At 40.5% G+C, this 16,052-nt stretch overlaps 1 protein-coding gene across 1 annotated transcript in view; it reads right to left on the bottom strand.

Moving 5' to 3' along the window:
* The window catches only part of LOC128666898 (cytochrome P450 2C20), a 105,520-nt gene extending 90,804 nt beyond the window's left edge, over window positions 1-14,716 (bottom strand). The window contains exons 1-2 of the mRNA XM_053721709.1: window positions 14,280-14,716; window positions 4,739-5,055 (exon numbers count right to left, since the gene is read on the bottom strand). Of these exons, the coding sequence (XP_053577684.1) occupies window positions 4,739-4,921 (183 nt within the window). The 5' untranslated portion in view covers window positions 4,922-5,055; window positions 14,280-14,716. The remainder of the gene's footprint in view (window positions 1-4,738; window positions 5,056-14,279) is intronic.
* Window positions 14,717-16,052: the final 1,336 nt, after the last annotated feature.

The raw sequence follows: 16,052 nt of genomic DNA, 5'->3' as shown, positions 1-16,052 counted from the left end.
AATAAATGTATTAACCCCTAAAGCTAAGTCTAACCCTAACACCCCCCTAATTTAAATATAGTTTAAATCTAGCAAAATAAATTAGTTCTTATTAAATAAATTAATCCTATTTAAAGCTAAATACTTACCTGTAAAATAAACCCTAATATAGCTACAATATAACGAATAATTATATTGTAGCTATTTTAGGATTTATATTTATTTTACAGGCAACTTTGTATTTATTTTAACTAGGTACAATAACTATTAAATAGTTATTAACTATTTAATAGCTACCTAGTTAAAATAATTACAAAATTACCTGTAAAATAAATCCTAGCCTAAGTTACAATTAAACCTAACACTACACTATCAATAAATTAAATAAATAAACTACCTACAATTACCTACAATTAAATCAACTAAACTAAATTACAAAAAAAACCCCACTAAATTACAAAAACAAACACTAAATTACAAAAAATAAAAAAAGATTACAAGAATTTTAAACTAATTACACCTACTCTAAGCCCCCTAAAAAAATAGCAAAGCCCCCCAAAATAAAAAAATGCCCTACCCTATTCTAAAATAAAAAGTTAACAGCTCTATTACCTTACCAGCCCTTAAAAGGGCCTTTTGCGGGGCATGCCCCAAAGAAATCAGCTCTTTTGCCTGAAAAAAAGCAATACAATACCCACCCCCAACATTACAACCCACCACCCACATACCCCTAATCTAACCCACCCAAACCCCCTTTAAAAAACCTAACACTAAGCCCCTGAAGATCTCCCTAACTTGTATTCACCCAGCCGGGTATCACTGATCCGTCCAGAAGAGGGTCCGAAGTCTTCATCCTATCCGGCAAGAAGAGGTCCAGAAGAGGGTCCAAAGTCTTCATCCAGGCGGCATCTTCTATCTTCTTCCATCCGGAGCGGAGTGGGTCCATCTTGAAGCAGCCGACGCGGAGCCATACTTCCTCACCGACGTCCTAAATCCGAATGAAGGTTCCTTTAAATGACGTCATCCAAGATGGCGTCCCTCGAATTCCGATTGGCTGATAGGATTCTATCAGCCAATCGGAATTAAGGTAGGAAAAATCTGATTGGCTGATTGAATCAGCCAATCAGATTCAAGTTCAATCCGATTGGCTGATCCAATCAGCCAATCAGATTGAGCTCGCATTCTATTTGCTGTTCAGATCAGCCAATAGAATGCGAGCTCAATCTGATTGGCTGATCCAATCAGCCAATCGGATTGAACTTGAATCTGATTTGGCTGATTCAATCAGCCAATCAGATTTTTCCTACCTTAATTCCGATTGGCTGATAGAATCCTATCAGCCAATCGGAATTCGAGGGACGCCATCTTGGATGACGTCATTTAAAGGAACCTTCATTCAGACTTAGGACGTCTGTGAGGAAGGATGGCTCCGCGTCGGCTGCTTCAAGATGGACCCGCTACGCTACGAATGGAAGAAGATAGAAGATGCCGCCTGGATGAAGACTTTGGACCCTCTTCTGGACCTCTTCTTGCCGGATAGGATGAAGACTTCGGACCCTCTTCTGGACGGATCGGTGATACCCGGCTGGGTGAATACAAGGTAGGGAGATCTTCAGGGGCTTAGTGTTAGGTTTTTTAAGGGGGTTTGGGTGGGATAGATTAGGGGTATGTGGGTGGTGGGTTGTAATGTTGGGGGGGTATTGTATTGTGTTTTTTTCAGGCAAAAGAGCTGATTTCTTTGGGGCATGCCCTGCAAAAGGCCCTTTTAAGGGCTGGTAAGGTAATAGAACTGTTAACTTTTTATTTTAGAATAGGGTAGGGCATTTTTTTTATTTTGGGGGGCTTTGTTATTTTTTTAGGGGGCTTAGAGTAGGTGTAATTAGTTTAAAATTCTTGTAATCTTTTTTTATTTTTTGTAATTTAGTGTTTGTTTGTTTTTGTAATTTAGTGTTTTTTTTTTGTAATTTAGTTTAGTTGAATTAATTGTAGGTAATTGTAGGTAGTTTATTTAATTAATGTATTGATAGTGTAGTGTTAGGTTTAATTGTAACTTAGGTTAGGATTTATTTTACAGATAATTTTGTAATTATTTTAACTAGGTAGCTATTAAATAGTTAAAGGGACACTATACCCAAACATTTTCTTTCATGATTAAGGTAAAGAATACAATTTTAAACAACATTCCAACTTACTTCTATTACCTAATTTGCTTTATTCTTTAGATATACTTTAATGAAGAAATAGCAATGCACACAGTGAACCAATCACAGGAGGCATCTATGTGCAGCTACCAATCAACAGCTACTAAGCATATCTAGATATGCTTTTCAGCAAAGAATATCAAGAGAATGAAGCAAAATAGATAATAGAAGTAAAATAGAAAGTTGTTTATAATTGTATGCTCTTTCTAAATCATGAAAGAAAAAATTTGGGTTTCATATCCCTTTAATAACTATTTAATAGCTATTGCACCTAGTTAAAATAAATACAAAGTTGCCTGTAAAATAAATATAAATCCTAAAATAGCTACAATATAATTATTTTTTATATTGTAGCTATATTAGGGTTTATTTTACAGGTAAGTATTTAGCTTTAAATAGGATTAATTTATTTAATAAGAATTATTTTATTTTGTTAGATTAAAATTATATTTAATTTAGGGGGGTGCTAGGGTTAGACCTAGCTTTAGGGGTTAATACATTTATTAGAGTAGCGGTGAGGTCCGGTCGGCAGATTAGGAGTTAATACTTGAAGTTAGGTGTCGCCGATGTTAGTGAGGGCAGATTAGGGGTTAATAAAATTTATTACAGGGTTTGTGAGGCGGGAGTGAGGCGGTTTAGGGATTAATACATTTATTATAGTGGCGGCGAGGTCCGGTCGGAAGATTAGGGGTTAATAAGTGTAGGTAAGGTAGCAGCGACGTTGGGGGAGCAGATTAGGGGTTAATAAATATAATGTAGGTGTCGGCGACGTTGGGGGCAGCAGATTAGGGGTTCATAGGGATAAGGTAGGTTGCGGCGGTGTACGGAGCGGCAGATTAGGGGTTAATAATAAAATTAAGGGGTCAGCGATAGCGGGGGCGGCAGATTAGGGTTAATAAGTGTAAGGTTAGGGGTGTTTAGACTCGGGGTACATGTTAGGGTGTTAGGTGCAGACTTAGAGAGTGTTTCCCCATAGGAAACAATGGGGCTGCGTTAGGGGCTGAACGCTGCTTTTTTGCAGGTGTTAGGTTTTTTTTCAGCTCAAACTGCCCCATTGTTTCCTATGGGGGAATCGTGCACGAGCACGTTTTGCCAGCTTACCGCTACCATAAGCAACGCTGGTATTGAGAGTTGAAGTGGTGGTAAATTATGCTCTACGTTCCCTTTTTGGAGCCTAACGCAGCCCTTCAGAGAACTCTAAATACCAGCGTTATTTAAAAGCTAACGCACCCCTTTGGCCGCAAAACTCTAAATCTAGCCGATTGTGTTAATTGAATGAAATTCAATTGTGAATAAGGCTAGTTAAAAAGTTACAATTTGGTTTGCTTTGAAAAGAGTATTGCAACAGTTTAAACGCTGTATAGCTTGACTAATATTTTGGTTCCTACAGATATATTTCAATGTGTTTATAAATATTAACTAATAAAAAGTTAGTTAAAAACTTAGTAATTTATATTAATTTTATGGTTTTGGTATATGTATTTTTATTGGGGTTTATTTTAAAGAATAATTATTAAATATACTGTGTTATAACCCGGCCATATACAGACAACGCTTTGCATTTTGTATTTATAAATTCAAATTTTTGCACATCCAGTCATGTACTACAATTATGATTTACGCTGTGAATATTTAATTTGATTTATTCCTGTGTAAATTACATACTAATTTTACGTGTTTGTTAACGATTTTTGGTGATGAATTTTGTTACGATTTTTGATGCACCTTAACAATATAATTTTCCCCTGCTTATTTTTGTGTGAATGGTTCAAATATTTGTTTTGTATAATGTTTAAAATACGAATTTTGTTGTGCACATTTCAAATGAAAATGCAGTATACGCCCCTTAGCGAGACCCCCTGTTTTCAGGGTAAAAAATGGCTTTAGATCATTCCACCAGGGAAAAAGAAGGACTGGCGAGCAATTTAATAATCTCGCCAGCCCAGAGAGCTTTCAATCGTCGAGCCCTATAAGTTTAATGTCTCTTTACATATTGTTTCTTTTAAATTGCTCTATTCCTACATTGTTCCTCTTCCCTCTTTCATCAAAATGTTTCTTTCCTCATACACAATATAAAATGTCATAATTTCATTAGATATTAAAAAAAAAAGTATAAACAAATGTTTGTAGCATCTATCTAACATTCTATACATCTTAAAGGGACATGAAACCCACATTTTTTTCTTTTATGATTTAGAGAAAGCATTCAATTTTAAACAATTTTCTAATTTACTTCTATTATCTAATTTGCTTTATTATCTTGAAATCCTTTGCTTAAAAGCATATCTAGATAGGCTTAGTAGCTGCTGATTGGTGGCTGCACATAAATGCCTTGTGCGATTGGCTTACCCATGTGCATAGCTATTTCTTCAACAGAGGATATCTAAAGAATGAAGCAAATTAGATGATAGAAGTAAATTGGGAAGTTGTTTAACATTGTATTCTCTATCTTTATCATGAAAGAATAAAACGTTGGTTTAATGTCCTTTAAATAATAGTTCTTACAACTTCAGACACTTTCACCTTTTCTTGAATTATGCACCAGACTGAAAACTCACCTTAAAGAAAGATTTGAAGGCGTCTTTGCCACATATCTGCAGGATGTTACCTAAAATAGGCAATGGTGTGGGTCCAGGGGGCAATTTCCCTTTGCCTTGTAGCCTGCTAGTCTGTAGTATGTTTAGCAGAAAGAAAACCACACATGCTATGAGCAATACTGCTGATACCCCAAGAACCTCCATACTGATCAGCTCTCAGTCATCTACAACCGTTTTGTTTATGAGTTTCTTTTATACAGCAACTCCTTAATCAGTAATGTACTTGGCGTCCTGCCTTTGTGTGCACAGCAGTTGGATGGACAACTGTGATGTCAGCACTTCTCAATAACATGCAAGAAAACAAATAAAAGAAAAAAAAAATATGTTTGATAGGAAAGATAATGCAGGTTCATTTTTTACAGATAACTGATACGATCAGCCGTGTTTAGGTAGTGGAGAATAAGATTTTGAAAAGTATAACATTGGTAAAGAAAGTAATACTGTCCTCAGGGAAGATATGAGAGTCACAAATAAAGACGTTACACTATATTACTACACATTTAGGGCTCCATCAAGTAGCTGCTGTTGATTTGGAGCATGAGTGAGCCTGCTTAAAGGGCCAGTAAGCGTACCAAATAATGTTATATAATTCTGCACATAGTGCAGAATTATATAACATTAGCTTAACATTAGCTTTATAAAACAAAGGGCTGCATAGATATTTACCTAAGAAAATGACTTTAACAGAACGCCGCTCCTTGCTCTGTTGAGCGGGTCTGTTTTTATCAGAAGCGCATCACAGCACACTGTCTATTCACAGCCGGCCCGACCACTCCACTAAACTCAATCTAGCTCGCTCCCGCTCTCGTCTGGTAGCGGGAGTGAGCTAGATTGAGTTTAATGCAAGTTAAGGGGCAGTGGTCATATATTAACCAAAATTGTTTATTCGGAGTTATTGACAGGTAGTGTATGGTCAAGCGGTGACCCTGCACAAGCAATTGCTTGTGCAATAATAAATGTAAGCACCTGACAAACAGCATCCGCTTGCCGAGAACTTTGGTAGACAAGTTCCCTAGCTGGGAACCTTGCACAGCAGTCCTGTTTATGAGTACTAAGTTTGAAGATACCTATTGTGTTCCTGTGTTTGGTTGATTACCACACCATTAAGCGCCTTTTCTTCCTATGGTGAACCAAGCCAGTTTGGGAAATTGCTGCCTTAATTTGATGGTTCCTAAAAGTATTAGGTATTTAAGGACTCTTCCATTGTCTTTTTTTATATATTTTTTTTTAATCTAAAGATTACTAGACTCTGATGATTTCTTTTATTATATGACATGATTTATATGATCTAAAATTTAGAGGTCATTACTGTCTCACTGCCAAATTCCAAAAAATGTCTTGGCTTATTGTGAACTGCAAGTAATTAGTACCTACGACTTTCTTCATAATAATGTGCAACAAAAGGAAGATAACCTAAGTTACCCCTTACATATCATCTGCTTGGTATATGTTAGATTGCGGTGACTTTCATCCCCTGGTGCTCAAAATGAGGTGCTATTATTTAGCATTATTATTATTATTATTAGTTATTTGTAGAGCGCCAACAGATTCTGCAGCGCTATAAATAAATGCGGAGTACAACAAAACAATTATATGAATTATATGGATCAAAAGGGTAGAGGGCCCTGCCAAGAGTTGCACAAGGGTAGAGGGACCTGCCAAGAGTTGCACTGTTGTAGTCAGCTCTTAAGAAGGTGATCTACAAACAGCTGGACTCTTAGGCTTACATTCTAAGGGGTTTCAGGGGATAGCGATGGAGGAGAGGAACTGGTATAAAGTAAGGTTAGCGTAGGTCGTATGCATCCCTGAACAGTAGAGTCTTTAGGGAGCGCTGGAAGCTTTCAAAACTAGGGGAGAGTCTTGTGGAGCGAGGCAGAGAGTTCCACAAGATGGGAGCCAGTCTGGAGAAGTCCTGTAAACAGGAGTGTGATGAGGTAACAAGAGAGGAGGAGAGGAGGTGGTCATGAGCAGAGCGAAGGGGATGGGAGGGAGAGTATCTGGAGACAAGGTCTGAGATACAGGGGGGAGCAGTGCAGTTGAGGGCTTTGTATGTCAGAGTGAGAATTTTGTGTTTGATCCTAGAGGCAAGAGGGAGCCTGTGAAGGGATTGGCAGAGAGGCGCAGCAGATGAAGAGCGACGTGTAAGGAAGATGAGCCTGGCAGAGGCATTCATTATGGATTGTAAAGGAGCTAGGCGGCAGGTGGGGAGACCAGAGTGGACAGAATTGCAGTAGTCAATGCGGGAAAGGATGAGAGAGTGGATTAAAATCTTAGTTGTGTCTAGCGTCTTCCTTTTTTATAGGCACTTCAGAATGTCATTATGTGTCATTTAAGCAAAACTCAAATGGCATAAAGGAAATTAATGGGATACTAAACCCAATTTTTTTCTTTTGTAATTCAAATAGAGCATTCAATTTTAAGCAACTTTCTAATTTACTCCTATTATCAATTTTGCATCGTTCTCTTGCTATCTTTATTTGAAAAAGAAGGAATCTAAGCTAATAAACCGGACAATGTTTGGTTCAGAACCCTGGACAGTGCTTGATGATTAGTATGTACATTTAGCCACCAATTAGCAAGCTCAACCCAGGTGCTGAACCAAAAAATAGGTCAGCTCCTTAGCTTAGATTCCTGCTATTTTAAATAAAGATAGCAAGAGAACGAAGAAAAAATAATAATAGGAGTAGATAAAAAAGTTCCTTAAAATTGCATGATGCATCTGAATCAAGAAAGAAAAAAGTTGGGTTTAGGTGTCCCTTGAAGACAATTAAACCTACTGGCCCCTATTGATGATCAGCTATTATCGAAACAGTATAGTGGAAGAGCTCAGATTTGATGGTTTCTGATAAATTATACTAACCCACCTCATTCCAGAATGGCTTTTCTGGTAGCCAATTAGAATTGTTTTAAAATTAAATAAATTTGCTGTGAACGCAAAACTAGCCTATCACAATGGCTAGGCAAGATGATAGTAAGGCAGCTAGTGGCTGTTTTATATATTTTTTTTTTGCGTTTTTAGCTCATAGAATTTATTTTTTTCGATTTTAGAGGAACATTTGATTTTAGGGTTTTGCAAAGAGTTTTGTGGAGGCTCATTGCGTGTTGAGGGTCATCTAGGAGGTTCCAAAAGTGTTGTAATTGTATTGCATTCAGGGTCATCAATGATGGGGTTCCTCTAAGTGAGAATTATTGAAGTGTTGGTTCTATAGGGATACAAAGGAAGCCTTGTTGTATAAATCTTTGAAAGAAAGTGACACCTGCTATAAGCGGAGCTAGAAGTGTCTGCTAATCACAATACCATTGGAAGGACTACTTGGATTGCATTCTAGTAATACCAGTAACATGTTTAGAGTGTCAGCCCCTGATAGGGCCAAAGTGTACTAATGACAGTGACATATTAACATTCTTATGTTAAAGGGACAGTCTAGTCAAAAATAAACTTTCATGAATCAGATAGGGCATGTTATTTTAAAAAAGTTGCCAATTTACTTTTATTATCAAATGTGCTTTGTTCTCTTGGTATTCTTAGTTGAAAGCTAAACCTAGGTAGGCTCATATGATAATAGTCCTTGAAGGCAGCCTCTTATTACATGCTTTTTTATTTGGTTTTCACAACAGGGGGGTGCTAGTTCATGTGAGCCATATAGATAACATTGTGATCATGCCCGTGGCTTGTGGCAGACACTGCACTAATTGGATAATATGCAAGTCAATAGATAATAAATAAAATGTCATGTGATCAGGGGGCTGTCAGAAGATGCTTAGATACAAGTTAATCACAGAGGTAAAAAGTATATTAATATAACAGTGTTGGTTATGAAAAACTGGGGAATGGGTCATAATGGCATTATCTATCTTTTTAAACAATGAAAATTCTGGTGTAGACTGTCCCTTTAATAAAGTGCCAATGGTTTCAACATCATTTGTTTGTTGATGCCACCCAAGTCTACCTGCTGGAACAAGATAATTTACAAATTTTACCTAGGAAATTGACAAATTATAAAGTAGTTACTAAAAACACTTTCTTTTACAACTTAAAACACATGCAGGTAGATTTAGAGTTTGGCGTTAGCCGTCAAAAGCAGCGTTAAGGGGTCCTAACGCTGCTTTTTACCGCCCGCTGGTATTTAGAGTCAGGCAGGAAAGGGTCTAATGCTCACATCCTTACCGCGACTCCAGGCTACCGCAGATCCCCTTACGTCAATTGCGTATCCTATCTTTTCTATGGGATCTGCCTAACGCTGGTATTTGGAATCTTGGAACAAGTGAGCGGTAGAGCCTCTACCGACAAGACTCCTACCGACAAAAAAAGTCAGTAGTTAAGAGCTTTATGGGCTAACGCGGGAATATAAAGCTCTTAACTACTGTGCTACAAAGTACACTAACACCCAAAAACTACCTATATACCCCTAAACCGAGGCCCCCCCACATCGCCGCCACTATAATAAAAAAATTTAACCCCTAATCTGCCGACCGGACACCGCCGCCACCTACATTATCCCTATGAACCCCTAATCTGCTGCCCCTAACATCGCCGACACCTAACACCCCCCTAAGTTAAATATAATTTTAATTAAACTAAATAATATTCCTAAAATTAAATAAATTATTCCTATTTAAAACTAAATACTCACCTGTTCCAATCAGCCAATAGAATGCGAGCTCAATACGATTGGCTGATTGAATCAGCCAATCGGATTGAACTTCTATCTGATTGGCTGATTGCATCAGCCAATCAGATTTTTCCTACCTTAATTTCGATTGGCTGATAGAATCCTATCACCCAATCGGAATTGAAGGGACGCCATCTTGGATGACGTCCCTTAAAGGAACCTTCATTCGTCTGGAAGTCGTCGGTTGAAGAGGATGGCTCCACGTCGGCTCCTTTGAAGATGGCTCCGCTCCGGATGGATGAAGATTGAAGACGCCACCTGGATGAAGACTTCTACCGGATGGAGGACCTCTTCTTGCCCCGCTTGGATGAAGACTTCTACCGGATGAAGGACCTCCTCTGCGCACCTTGGATGAAGAATTCGGTTCGGCTGGGTGAAGACGACTTAAGGTAGGATGATCTTCAGGGGGTTAGCAATAGGTTTTTTTAAGGGGGGTTTGGGTGGGTTAGAATAGAGTAGGGGTATGTGGGTGGTGGGTTGGAATGTTGGGGGGGTATTGTATTTTTATTTTCAGGTAAAAGAGCTGATTACTTTGGGGAAATGCCCCGCAAAAAGCCCTTTTAAGGGCTGGTAAAAGAGCTGATTGATTTAGTAATTTAGAATAGCATTTTTTTATTTTGGGGGGATTTTTTATTTTATTAGGGGGCTTAGATTAGGTGTAATTAGTTTAAACTTTGTGTAATTTTTTTATTTTTTTTTAAATTAAGTGTTTGTTTTTGTATTATAGAATAGTTTATTTAATTGTATTTTAGTTTAGCTAATTGTAGGTTATTTATTTAATTAATTTAATGATAGTGTAGTGTTAGGTGTATTTGTAACTTAGGTTAGGATTTATTTTACAGGTAATTTTGTACTTATTTTAACTTATTTTAACTAGTTATTAACTATTTAATAGCTATTGTACCTAGTTAAAATAAATACAAAGTTGCCTGTAAAATAAATATAAATCCTAAAATAGCTACAATGTAACTATTAGTTATATTGTAGCTATATTAGGGTTTATTTTATAGGTAAGTATTTAGTTTTAAATAGGAATAATTTATTTAATTTTAGGAATATTATTTAGTTTAATTAAAATTATATTTAACTTAGGGGGGTGTTAGGGTTAGAGTTAGGTTTATGGGTTAATAACTTTATTATAGTAGCGGTGACGTTGCGGGCTGGAGATTAGGGGTTAATAATTGTAGGTCGGTGGCGGCGATGTTAGGGAGGGCAGATTAGGGGTTAATACAATTTATTCTAGTGTTTGCGAGGCGGGAGTGCGGCGGTTTAGGGGTTTATTCCTTTTTTTTATAGTGGCGGCGAGGTCTGGTCGGCAGATTAGGGGTTAATAAGTGTAGTTAGGTAGCAGCGACGTTGAGGGGGGGCAGATTAGGGGGTAATACATATAAAATAGGTGTCGGCGATGTTAGGGGCAGCAGATTAGGGGTTCATAGGGATAATGTAGGTTGCGGCGGTGTCCGGATCGGCAGATTAGGGGTTAATAATAAAATGCATGTGTCAGCGATAGCGGAGGCGGCAGATTAGGGGTTAATAAGTGTAAGATTAGGGGTGTTTAGACTCTGGGTTCATGTTAGGGTGTTAGGTGCAGACTTAGAAACTGTTTCCCCATAGGAAACAATGGGGCTGAGTTATTCCTATGGGGATATCGTGCACGAGCACGTTTTGCCAGCTTACCGCTACCGTAAGCAACGCTGGTATTGAGGGTTGAAGTAGCGTTAAATTATGCTCAACGCACCCTTTTCTGAGCCTAACGCAGCCACTCAGACAACTCTAAATACCAGCGTTGTTTAAAGGGTGCGCTTGGAAAAAGGCTGCTTTAGCTACGCAGGTTTTTACTGACAAAACTCTAAATCTAGGCGTAAGGGTTTACATTTTTTAGCTAAATTCAGTCAACATAATACCAACCCTACACAATACCAAACTTACATATATGCAATAAAGACACAACACTCAGGGTTGGGAGAAAAAAACACCTCCCCAACGGGGGGAGGGGTTGCTTTATTAAATAAGTAAATAAATAACTTTAATACTGCATAGCTACCCAGCTGGCAAGATGATCTTGTCCTATTTAACCCTCTAAGGGGTGTGGCCTCCCTGGGAATGAGGACGCCCTCATTCCGCCTATGTCTCTGCCCAAGGAAGATCGACCAGCGAGCCGACCTATCCCTAGCCCCTCGTGACTAGGGTCCTGAACACCCGCTGTGCTTTCCTTCTATGATGCTACCGGCCAATTGGAATTTTATGCCACACCCCTTTCCGCCACCAAAAAGAGGACAAGGTACTCTTGCCCCACTAAACATAACCTGAAGCCAGGACCTGCCTAATATTTCCCAAGAACAAACCAGTCCCTCTATCAGACAAATGCACCTGATCCTTCCTGAACAATCCAACATGATCAATATGAATACTGTCATGCATAACTACCTTCCCCCCTGAAGCCAGCACCTCCTTACTGACATCCCTATTTAGCTTCCTCTTCACTCTTAGTTTCCTCTACACTCGGAAACCCTTTAGGAGAATAACATGAGGCCTGCCCCATCTCCTTCTAGCTTCAGCAACCAGCTCGGGCAGATGTGACAACAACACGCCCCTCCTACCCAACCACCTAATTGACACTTTGTCAGCCAGTAAACCTAACTGCTGACCTCCTGTCTGGGATGCTGCCCGAATGGCCGCCCAATGTATATATGAGTGGTCAACCATCCAAATTCTTCTGCATCCCGTGTCCTGACCTGAAAAAACACCAACAAACAATAAGGTCCTTTCAATAAACCCGTACCCAGAGAAGTTTTGGATCGCGCTACTAATTCACTAATCCTCAGGGCTGCAAAGTACGTCAAAGAAAATGCTAGTGAAAATAACAAAACTTCGAAACTGGAGTCACATACCAGCCCTAGCTGCCCTATAAACTGCACTAGACGAACCCTAGTAATTGGCTCCCTCAGATTTGTCCTCTTACCCCCTAACCTACGCACTCCCCAGTTTAGAGAAAAAATGCCACTGCCGCTGCCTTACCTCCTATAGCCCCATTGGATAACCTGCCATTTCTAGGGAACCCAACCAAGTAATCACAACTGCACAAAAGGTGTACTCCAAGTAGAATCAAAGAGCTTTAAAAGGTTACCCCATTCACCCAAGCTACACTGTATGCCTGCTAAGAACCCTTCAACAGCCTTTGCGCAGTTCCCCAGAACTCACCACCTGCCAGAGATATGTTGGACACCCGTTACCCCAGACCTCTGTCTTTGGTGCTAGCTCCCTAAACTTATCCCACTTAAACCGACAAAGAGCATCAGCGATCTCATTCTGAACCCCTGGGACATGTCTAGTGCTAAACACAATGTTATGCCTCAAACATCTAAGCACGAACTGCCTTAGAACATTCGCCACAGGTGGAGAAGTAGCGGAAAGCCCATTACTGGCATAAACCACGCTTTGATTGTCGCACCAAAAACTTACCGCTCTATTCTGTAACTTTTCCCACCATAGCTCAACAGCAACTAAGATAGGGAATAACTCCAAGAGGGTCAAATTCCTAACTAAACCTGCGCTGCTCCAACCCTGCGGCCAAGGTGAAGAACACCACATGCCATCAAAATATGCCCCAAAACCTGCACTACCCGCAGCGTCCGTGTACAGGTGTAACTCTCTACTGGAAACCGGTGAAGCACTCCAGATCCTAACCCCATTAAAGTCTTTCAAAAAGCACAACCATATCCGCAAATCAGCAATGATTGCCTTAGATAACATGATACGTGCCCCCGGGTTGGTTAAACCCCTTGTAGCGGCCTCCATCCTACGGTTATATATCTTACCAATAGGCATGACTCTAGTAGCAAAATTTAGTGTACCCAACAATGATTGAAACTCTCTTAAGGTAGCATGACCTGTCTCCAGGAAAACCGAAATGGACACAGTGGCAGCCCGAATTTTCTCCAGCGGAAGTCTACACTCCTTAGCCACTGTATCCACCTCGATGCCCAGGAAAACAAGACATGTAGCTGGACCCTCCGTTTTCTCACTAGCTAAAGGAACCCCAAACTCTGCCATCAGAGACTGCATCGTCCCTAAGAGGTAAGCACATTCGCCAGACCCTGCAGCCCCTAAGAACAGAAAGTCATCCAGATAATGAGCCACCTGACCGAGGCCAGACCTGCGTACCACTGCCCAATGAAGAAATTAACTAAAACGTTCGAAATATGCACAAGAGATGGCACATCCCATCAGCAGGCAGCGGTCCACATAGTACCATCCCCCAGCCCTGCAACCCATCAAATGAAAACTATCTGGATGTATTGGTAAATGCTGAAATGCAGATTTGAAGTCTACTTTAGCCATCTCTGCCTCCACCCCTAAACTCTGTACAATAGCTAATGCCGATTCAAATGATTTATAGGCCACTGACGTGTCAGCCTCATCAAGCGCATCGTTCACCGAATTCCCTTTCGGGTGTGACAGATGCTGAATGAGTCTGAACTTCCCCGGTTCCTTCTTGGGCACAATGCCCAATGGGGACACCACTAAATTCTCAAGCGAGGGGACAAAAAAGGGGCTCGCCATTCTACCTAATCTAACCTCCTTATCTATCTTTTCTTGCAAGGCTTCCGGAAACTGGTACGCTGATTTTAAATTGCGAACCGCAAATGGGGGACAAACTAATTTTCTAACTGGTATTCTAAAACCATAAGCTAAACCTGCCTGCAAAAATTCTGCCATCTCCCTATCCAGGTAATCCCTAAGTGCTCAGAAGATTGCCCCGAGTTTCATAGGCGTGTGAGCCCTTTCCCGCAGAACCCTGCTAGTGTGCTGTGTAAGTGCAAGCTCACCGCTTCCAGGTGCCGATACCACTCCGGCTGCTGCCGTCCCGGTCTGCGAGGATACGGATGCACCCACCATAACCTGCTCTCCAGCCGTTGGTCTGCCTTTTGATGCCCTGCCAGCATCTACTTCACCATCCTGCGCCCCTTCTGCAGTGCTGGGAACCTGTAACACAAAAGGAAAAGTAGGAGCAACGCAGGGAGAAACAAGCTGCCCTGAGAACTCCCCAGCCGTACCCCTGAACATCATAGTCCCTGTAGTATACCCCCTTAAATTATACCTAGATATCAATCTTTTCCTCAGACTTGCCAAAAGATCCATATGCCCCACTCTCCTAACTGACCCCACATGCACTGGTGACCCAAAAAGCCCTAATGGCCCCTTAATTGCAGTATGACCCTTCTTACTGTTCTTTTTAGGCTTATGTACGCCTTTTTTAGTTACCTTCCCCTTGCTCATAGCACTTCCCCTACGAGTGAAGGGCCCCCCGGACACCCCGCTCCCCCCTGTGGCTCCACCTACCTGATTGATGCAGACCGCAGGGACCTGATGCCCCAGCGCCTCAAAGCTACCCGCAGATGCTCCTGCCCCAGCCATCGCTGCAGAGAAATTGGCCCGCGTAGACGGTCCCAAGATGGCGACCAGAAGTGCAATGGGCGGGGCTAGAGCGGTCGTGTGCAGCTGCACAGACAAGGAAACTGGATCCCCACATGGAGCCTCAAATAAAGGAGCGCATGACCTACCTTCCATCCCCCTCTGACCAGACACACAAGAGGGGGATGGTGATTTCCTGACACTCCCCGGAGAGAAACCGATTGGGGAGCAACAGCCGAATTCCAGCTAGGAACCGGCTGCCAGACTAAACCTAACAACTGAGAGGCATTAGACAGGGACAGAGAGGAAACAGTAGGGACAGATAATATCACAGAAGGAGGGGGGAAAAGGGAGGGAGGGTGATGAGACACAAGAGGTGAAGAGGAAGAAAAGGAAATATTAGGAAACAGAGAAGGGGAGGAAAAAACAGGGCCAGGAGCAGAGGCAGGAAGAGAAATAGAATAAGCAGGGAAAAAAGCAGTAGAAAACACAGAGCACACAGGAACAGAAACAGCTTTAGAGACAGGAAAGTTAGAAACTACAGAAACCACCATAGTAGAGAGAGTGATATCACCACTAGCAGTAACAACAGGCTTTTTCTTTCTTGCAGGGACATCCTCTTCCTCAACGAATCTTCGTGGGGCCTTCGCAGAACGCTTGGACCTCTCCATGCTGCAACCTGCAAGAAAAGAAACAGGTTAGTTGTTTTACTTTCAGTTCTGCAGCTCTATTATCAGCCCTGAATCTCCTCCTCCTAAAGCTCCCTCCCCCCTGCTCTGCAGGGAACACTTCCTTTTAACACAATCCCATTTTCTCCTTCCTTTCAAAAATTAACCCTTAAATTGTTACATACCTAAATAGGTCTTCCACTTTCCTTTGGTTCAACAACATTCTTCATACAAATGATCTTTATTAACACAGTCTAGCTTAATACATTGATCAACTTTCAGCAAATTTGTGTATTCTTTTGTTCATTTAAGATACAGTGGAAGTAAAGATATTAAATTCTTAGCTTAAAATTATTAATGAAATAAGAGAGTACAATATTAAATGTTTGATAAGGAGATTTTACATGTTTTAAAAAATAAGGGAGAATTTAAAAAAAAAAAAAACCCAGATAAATAAGGGAGGGTTGAAAACCCTTTACATCACTAACCTTCTTTCTAATGTTTTATCCTGGATATACC

This window comes from Bombina bombina, chromosome 7 (genome assembly GCF_027579735.1).
Source record: "Bombina bombina isolate aBomBom1 chromosome 7, aBomBom1.pri, whole genome shotgun sequence".
Classification (NCBI taxonomy): Eukaryota; Metazoa; Chordata; class Amphibia; order Anura; family Bombinatoridae; genus Bombina; species Bombina bombina.
This window is presented reverse-complemented; position numbering and strand designations above follow the sequence as displayed.